At 45.1% G+C, this 8199-nt stretch overlaps 1 protein-coding gene across 1 annotated transcript in view; it reads right to left on the bottom strand.

Moving 5' to 3' along the window:
• LOC306741839 (A disintegrin and metalloproteinase with thrombospondin motifs 20) overlaps positions 1–6807 on the bottom strand; it is a gene marked incomplete at both ends in the record, with an annotated part of 74527 nt that extends 67720 nt beyond the window's left edge. The window contains 3 exons of the mRNA XM_079224159.1: positions 2451–2619; positions 6162–6523; positions 6717–6807. Coding sequence (XP_079080285.1) covers positions 2451–2619; positions 6162–6523; positions 6717–6807 — 622 coding nt within the window. The remainder of the gene's footprint in view (positions 1–2450; positions 2620–6161; positions 6524–6716) is intronic.
• Positions 6808–8199: the final 1392 nt, after the last annotated feature.

Here is an 8199-nt window from a genome sequence, read left to right on the forward strand (position 1 = left end):
AGGCTTGCAAGGCCCATAAAGCTTCAAACCTCTTCAAAGTCCCAAACCTGCCAAACCCCTCAGCACTCAAACTCCAAGTGCCAATTTTGATTTAAGGCAAGAGTCCTCTTCACGGGAACATAAAGTGGAGAAAGAAAGAGAGAGAGAGAGGAAAAGAGAGAGGGCCATAAGATGACTGACCCTGACAAAGAGTGCTTTTATAGCTCCTCAAAAAGAGGAGATACTGGGAAAGGAATCCGCCCCCCCGCTAACGCCACAAGTCCTGCAGTCTATCATCGACATGATGAGATAAATCTGAGTTTTCATACTATAAATCCATTGCTTTGGATGGTTCTACTAAAGACAGAAATGCACTAAACTGAATTAAAACCTGTTGTAGACAAACGCATCTTCTTTGTTAACCCCTGAGTTCCCAGTTCATCAGGTAAAGCAAAGTCAAATGCAATGATGAATCACGCCTTTTAGTGGGTGGTAATGTTTGTCTGAGAGGTGTCGATTCGGCTCTGTGGTCATTTTGTCTGGTGATGTTTAAATGTATTGCATTATTATGAAAAGTAAGCTATTCACATTTTTGGGGATTGTTAGAAACATCTTGTTGTAGCTCCAGTAACAGCTGGCAACTCTGTGTATACGGTTCATATCCACATATTTACATTTGATGGGTTACACTCTCCATAATCTACGATTGTATCTTCAAAACCTACATATTTAGTATTTAAATAAACAATTTATCAGCTAAATGAGATGCTCTATCATCTTTTCTGTGACCTATGAAAAGGTACAAAATTCAGTTTTAAGAGCACAGTCTGCTCTGTTCCCCTGCTAACACGAATTCTACTTGTTGGTATGTGTTTCTCTACACTTCTTTCTCTCTCAGCATTTGTGCTGTGGTTAGGAGCCCCCATACTTAGACACTGATTTAGTCTGATGCAGAACATAAAGAACAGAAGAACTGCACAGACATGGTGTAGATTGGACACAAAAGAAAGGAAGAGCTGCAGAGAAAAGACCATAGCCCACAGAGATGAATATGCTACATCTCAAACACATTTAACATTAACACATTTAAAAGTCGAAAGCCAAGAGGCAGAATTCCAAATCTAAAACCAGGAGCATCCACTACAAATGTTTTGCTAGCAGAACAACACGTGCCAAGCCAGTGTTTACATCCAACCGGCTAGTAGCAACGTGTACTGCACTCCTTCCCATAAAAAGACAGGACAGGCCTGTTAGTCTTGGCTTAGTATGGGCCTTCAAAGAGCACATTTATCACCGCATCTGGAGAGAGGCCTATCTGATAAAGCTGAGGAGCCGCAGCCAGGGACACCTCACAGTCCTACCCGGGCCCTTCTGGATCTTTTAATCCGGCTGCTTATTGTTTACCTGCAGCCCTTTGATCGAGACCTACAGGTGTCTCATCCATGTGCGCGTTTTCCTCCCTACTATGTCGAGCTGTACACTGAACACCCTTCCAACAAGAAGTATACTGGCTCACAGTTGAGGTTATGCGTTGAAAAGTCAGGATGTATCTCATTTACGATTAAGTAGATATAAAAGGATAACTGGCTAAGACTGAATGATGAATATGGAGGTTCTTGGGAGATTCAGTCAGGGTCATTCACCACGCCTCCACTCTCGATTCTTAAAGGAGAGTATATACTTAAAAGTGCCTTCGAGTGGGGGGCTGAGAGACCCTCCAGATTTCTCAGTCTCTGTTTACCACACACAGACTGAGAGAGTGAAAGGGCAAAGCATATTAAGAAGGTTTTGACCTCGCCCATCAGGTCAGCCCAAGTTCTTTAAACCGCCGACACACACAATAGCCGCCACCAGGCGACAATGGCTGGGTTCAGACAACAAGCAAATCAAGTGGGCTGCACATAAAAGATTTATTGCATCACACCACAAAGGCCGCCCAAGGAGCTCCCTGCGGGGACGACTCTAAGGCCTGCCATGGCGGTGAACTCCACTCGGTCACCCCGCTTTCTCTTGAGGGCCTCTCCACCACCCAAAGGCCTCAAACATAAAAATTCTAATGAAATCGGGGGAACTTTCAAGCAGCCTCCCATGCGGAAAACCTCTCCAGTTCTTTTCATCGCAAGTGCAACCTGAAATGTTATGATTCCCTCCGTCTGAGCTGCTGCCACAGGTCTGGGACTGAATGCTCTCGCAGAACGCGAGTGGAAACACCAGGCAGTGTTGGAGTGCATTTTGCTTAAATACATTTTCAATAACGCTCCTTAAACAAAGATGAAACCTGTTGGGTATCCTGCAAGCCAAAGATCGTGACTGGGGATAATTTCCTATTTAGGGCCGTGTTTATTGCGAAGGCTCAGAAAGGCTCAGAAAGTGAACGCAGGTCATCAGAATGTACAGTACGTGTCTGTGGGTGAAAGTCAGACAGACAGTGGTTACAGGCAGTATATTTATGCAGTCTGTAAGTCTGTTACCTGAGGCAGCACAGGGCTCTGTGTTGTTGTCAGTATGCGAGATGTTCCTCTTCCTCTCGTGTCGATAGACAAGATGAGGTTTGTTGTGCTCTTCGTCATATTCCTCCCCGGCAGCGTTTAAAAGCGGCTCCAAGAAGTATTCACCGTGTTGTGTCGTAAATGTTCCAATCTAGAGCGGGGGAAAAAAAGAGACATCATTGACGGCTTTGGTATGAAAGTAGGCGCTTGCATATGTGCATACTGCACTGTATGTGTGTAGGTTTCATTTACAGGTTAGGGCATAGTTTCATTCAAAGAGGTTGCGGTTTAATTGCAGTCCTTCTGTGTTGCCTTTGGGTACCAGTGTGCATGTTATGTCCATGCTCATTTTTTTTTTGACAGGTGCACATGGAAAAAACATGCTATCACTATCAGTCATTGTGGAAAACATAATCATGAGAACAGCCAATTGTGAGACATTTTAAACCTTTCATACATTCATCAATGCATAAGCAAGTCATCATGATTCCAAAAATCATTTGACACCTTTATGCAGGAGCTATTGAGTGCATGTTTCCGACTGTGGAAATTAATTTCACCTCACAACCTGACACTGGGACGAATGACATCATCATACATGGACAGAGCTGCTGACAGAGGAATGCTAATATTGATTTGGCAGCTCAGTCCCTCACAAAGCTTCTTAGCTCACTCAGCCATGAGGCACAATGGTGTTTGTATGGTAATTTCATGCGCTCACTTAAACAAGACATTGGACACTGGAATGTTATCTTTAAGGCAGCATTATTCCATAACCATCCCCATGAGTGATGGACGCCTGATAATGGAAAACAAATCGGATATGGAAAACATGTACAAACTGTGTACCTTTCCATGCCGCCTTTCAAAGGGTGAAGGATTAGCCGGCTTGCACGTATGCACCGTACTTCCTCAAAAGCGCTACAGGCCTCGAGTGCGACGTGTGCTCAGTGCTGCAGTGTAATAAGCTTGTGAAAACAAGGCGCAGGATAGGAACAACCGCACTCAGAGCCTTGTGTACTTGTGCACTTTCCAGGAATATTGCCATTTATTCTGTTCTGACAGGCCAGTGTGGATGAATAAAACTGCTTCTGCAATGCATGAATCAAACTAAGTATTGACAGGACCCAGTAAGGGCGTGTGTATTTTTGCACTTCGTCATTAAATGATGCAGAATGTTGCATCTTAAAAACTAGCATTTGCAGCCTTCTAAATGTAATGACTGTAATGTAACAACTGAGATGTTGACCTGTATTTTGTAAATCCAAATCTATGGTGAGTTAACTTTAATTAGACGATTATGGTTGAGCCCCTCTAAAGTTCTCATGTGGTGTTAATGGAAGGCTGAACAGACAAATGCTCTGTTGAGTCAATGGAGAGGGCAGAGTTTCATGGTTTCCCAGCATTAGCTCAGCTGCAAATCTGGCAAAAAGTTTGGACAGACACAATGGTTGCTGTTCAGTAGCGGGTGCTGAACTGGACCTTACAACTGAGGGACTCCTGTTTGAAGCGGGGTCACCACCATGACATGGATGAAATGATGTTGGCACACATCTGTTTGGGACAAATCCCACAGAAACGCTTTCAAACCCAGCGGGTGCTGACTCACCCAAAAGGGGGGGGGGGGGGGGGGGGGGGGGGTGTACAGTCGCAGTCAATCGCTGAAGTCAAACAGGACATAAAGGTGTCATGAGCCTGATCTTTACACAGAGGTGCATCGCTTGGTGCCGGAATGAAGATAGCCTCATTTCTCAGGACAGGCTGACTCACCACACACTTCCATTGTGTGAGTGAACTGAGAGGGCGAGCTCCTTCAGGGACATTTCCCACGGTGTGAGCGGACCTTATGTTCCTCACAACATTCATTGGCAGTTGTCTCCTCTTCACAGCATTTCTCCCCTTTTTCCTGGCCATCACAGCTCACTTTGAAAAGGCCAAAAGCCCCTCAACCCCGCCTCCCTCCCTGATTCCCCCCTGGGGACGGCTTTGAGCAACTCTAGACAAAAAGGGGAACCTGCTTTTTCTAGAATGACCCCTTTGTTTTAGGGCTTAATTATTCCTTAATGACCTCAACCCAACAAAATATGCACGGCCATCAAGCCCCAGTGATCAGATACGGACACATTTATGACCCTATAGCCTCTGGTGCTGTTTCCATTGTCCTGTCATTCTCAATGAGTGATGATGCGGATAAGCAACAAAGATTGCTTGAAAAAGGATGCAAACATGTTTGGATAAGCGAGTCATATATCAAATTTGGGCAGAGGGGCAATTAAGGGGCTTATTACCCTGATAATTCCAGCATACGTCATGTCTTAAATTGTTATATAAACATGAAAAACACTTTATGTGGTTTGGTGGTGGTCTCTGTTCTCCAAAGCTACACTGAATGGGAGGTAACCCCCCCTGGCATGGATCACAAAACATGTTTTATTATTATGCCAAGTCTTAACAGGAGTATAATCACTGTATGCATTGTGAATGTAGTAGATCAACATGCTATCCTGGTACCATACACAGTGCGCCTATCTAAAATAAGGATTATGTCACCGATAGGGGTGTTGACGGGCAGGGAGACTCCAAGGGGATGGTCCTCATGTCTGTGTTGCTGAGTCCAGCCAAGCACCCCCAACCACGCAGGATCCGGCTGGCGCAACGGAGGTCAACCCCCCTGCCCCTGGACCGGTAACCTTATGTGACCCATGAAGTCATCCCCTTCAACACTTCTCAGATTCTCTCACACAGGAGTCTGCAAACTAAATGACTTTAGGATCCTCAAATGGTATAATGGGGCCCGTAAACTCATTATTACCCAATAACTCTATTACAGACTCGTAAGATCTAAAAGATATGGTAAGAGGCCAATCAACAGGCAAACAGCTGCTTTAGACGGATTTATAATGTCTGCAGTTTGGGCCCGCAGCTGATCTGATTTTCCCGATGAATCAATTACTTCTGTAGCTCTGAAGAGTGAAAGTAAAACTCCAATCACAAGTTCCCAGAAAGCTCAGGTGACATCTTCAAATAGAAGATTGCTTGTGTTATCAGACCAGCAGCCTCTGATACAAAAGATATTCAACTTACAGCGATTCAAAACTGAGAAAAGCAGAAAGCCGGCACATTTAGGTAGCCGGAACCAGCATATGTTTGGCGTTTGAGACTCATAAATTACTTGGAAATTCCAGTCGATCAACCAATCAATTACCTGACCACTAGTTTTAGCATGTCTGCTGTTTATTTTGTGTTTTTGTGTGTATTGCATGTGAAGGTTTAGAGGTTTCTTATAGCAGCAAAGACGTGGTTGTTAAAATAAAAACACCAAATAGCTCTTCGCTGCACATGTGTAGACTCAACCCCTTATACATGCTGCCCTATATCTCAGTGCAGGTCAAAGGGCAGCAACCACGACAAGAGCTGATCGGAGATTTATAGTGTGTCATGCTCAAGGGCACTTCAGTAGAGCTGTCACACCAAATCTCTAACCACAACAACAACAACAACCACACAACCACACAACCCTGATGCCCAGACAGACAGCACTGCTCCCCACAGAGAGCGATGCGCGCGCCCTCCTCATCGGTGACATTTGTCCAGCAACACTTGCTCTCGTTACACTCCCACACGCTTCACTTTTTCTGCGGGTTATGAAGGGGGACGTGCACTCTAAATACAATGTGAAAAGCTCATACTCACAAGGCCAGTGCACAGGCTGAAGACGGCCGGGTACTCGCTCTCGGCGTTGACTTGTCCGCGGAAGAAGCAGTGGCGCATGTCGCCCTGGTCGTGGAGGTGGGAGTCCGCGGCGGGGCTCTGCTCCACTCCCAAGTGCGTGACCGCGTACGAGGGGGCGATGAAGCCGGACTCCGCGGTCAGGTTGAGGTGGAAGCGGTCCCCGAACGCGTCGATCCTGTAGTGGACCCGCAGACCCGACAGGTCCCCGTTGAGACTCCGCCGTCTCCTTCTGTAGTGCAACTTGTGGGGGAACGACTCTCCGAAGTCATTCACGCGGACCGGGGTGATGATTTCGTACGATGACAGCTGCTTGATGAAGCTTTCTGCAACATTTTTTTTTTTTTTAATCACAAAAAATAAAGTAACTCGCAATGCACTCTGACAGCACAAACGTCGCACCCATGCATCATTCTCAATCACCACAGATTTGACTTTTTTTTTTTTTTTAACATATTTCCAAACACTGCAACTTCCCCCGCACTGCTAAATCACAGCAAAACAAAAAAAACACATTACCTTGTTTCGGATGCAATCGGTGTTGCAAAGTGTCCCGGACCAGCGCTGACAGATGACACATTAGTCCAACCAGCCAGATTGCAAACTGCATGATTTTTCCCTCCGCGAAGAAAGCCCTGGCTGTCGTCTCACCCAGGCAAGCACCCTCTCTGTCTCTCCCGAGCGGCTCCCACCCCCCTCTCTCCCTCTCCTTTTCCCCGGCTTGTCAGCAACAGGTCGCGGGCTCCGCGGAGGCTCTCTGCAGCGCAAGTCTCGCAAAGTGCACTGGCCTCATCGCATTGCTTACACGTGCATCCGCTGCCCTTCTGTAAAACGCAGAATATTTATGACACATTCATCCCCCCCCCCAGAACAAATTGCTGCCTAGTGTAAAATGCAGTCTACACTGCAAGGAGGGATCAGTGCCAAGTACGCTTTCCCTTAGCCATCCCTTGAACACCCCGTGCACCCTAAGCACTCTCAAACCACGAAGCCACGCCCCTACAGGCGGCCGAGCCAATGGCGAGCGCGCCTCCGCCGCACACACGGGGCAGGCTGGAGGGCTCCAGTGTCACAAAAAGCCTGGAAATGAAATGTACTCAGTCATCGTCTTGAATTCTGGGCTTTAGGTTTGTCATCAATCGTGATTGTTGCTGATACAAACTACTGTGCAATTATTTTATTTCATGATCTCTTGTGATACAATTAATACTATTGCCATATTTAGCTAAAAGTGGGAGAGGTGTCTGAGTAAATAGCGAGTTTATAGTTTTTTATACAATAGTTGTATCACTAGAACGATATTGGCCACTTGTCATATAATATAAGATAATATCTGTAAGGGCTAACAGGAAAGTTGCGAGAAAGTCATACTGATAACAGTGTCAGTCTCACAAATCTAGAATATACATCTATTATAATAGACTGCATAGAATAACACCGTTACTTTCTTCAGACTGGCACTTTTATCATGATCATCTTTTGTTGGAACTGCCAGAGAAGTGTTTATTCAAGCTGATGATCATTTTTTTTCCATGGGCAGGATAGACATGTATATGAATATAAATATATCCAAACACCCTTCAGATCAGCGGGCCGAGTCACTGTGTTATAGTTGGCACCGTTTGTGTATTATGAGGGGCAGACATTTAATGTAAAGAGCTTTATAAAGAGGAGATTAACTTGGGGGTTGATGAATTGAAGTGAACCTATTAAACTGGGAGCTGCTTAACATCATCTGACATCCTTATCTCTAGAGGTATAATAGTCTTAATACAGGCTACACCAATATACGTGTACTTGTACTTGCACCATATGCATATTGTTCTGCAGTAATAGGCGAGTTTTTGTGTTTGAGTTTTAACTGTGTTGTACATTAATATATTGTTTAGTCTGTGAATGTATTCATGGTAGTATGAAGTTTTAACTCGTGGGAAATTATTAGGCAAAGCACAAAATAATTAGCACAGTGCATTATGAGCCATTCTTCACTGTCATCTATTGG

The sequence above is a fragment of the Taurulus bubalis genome, assembly GCF_910589615.1.
Source record: "Taurulus bubalis genome assembly, chromosome: 9".
Classification (NCBI taxonomy): domain Eukaryota; kingdom Metazoa; phylum Chordata; class Actinopteri; order Perciformes; family Cottidae; genus Taurulus; species Taurulus bubalis.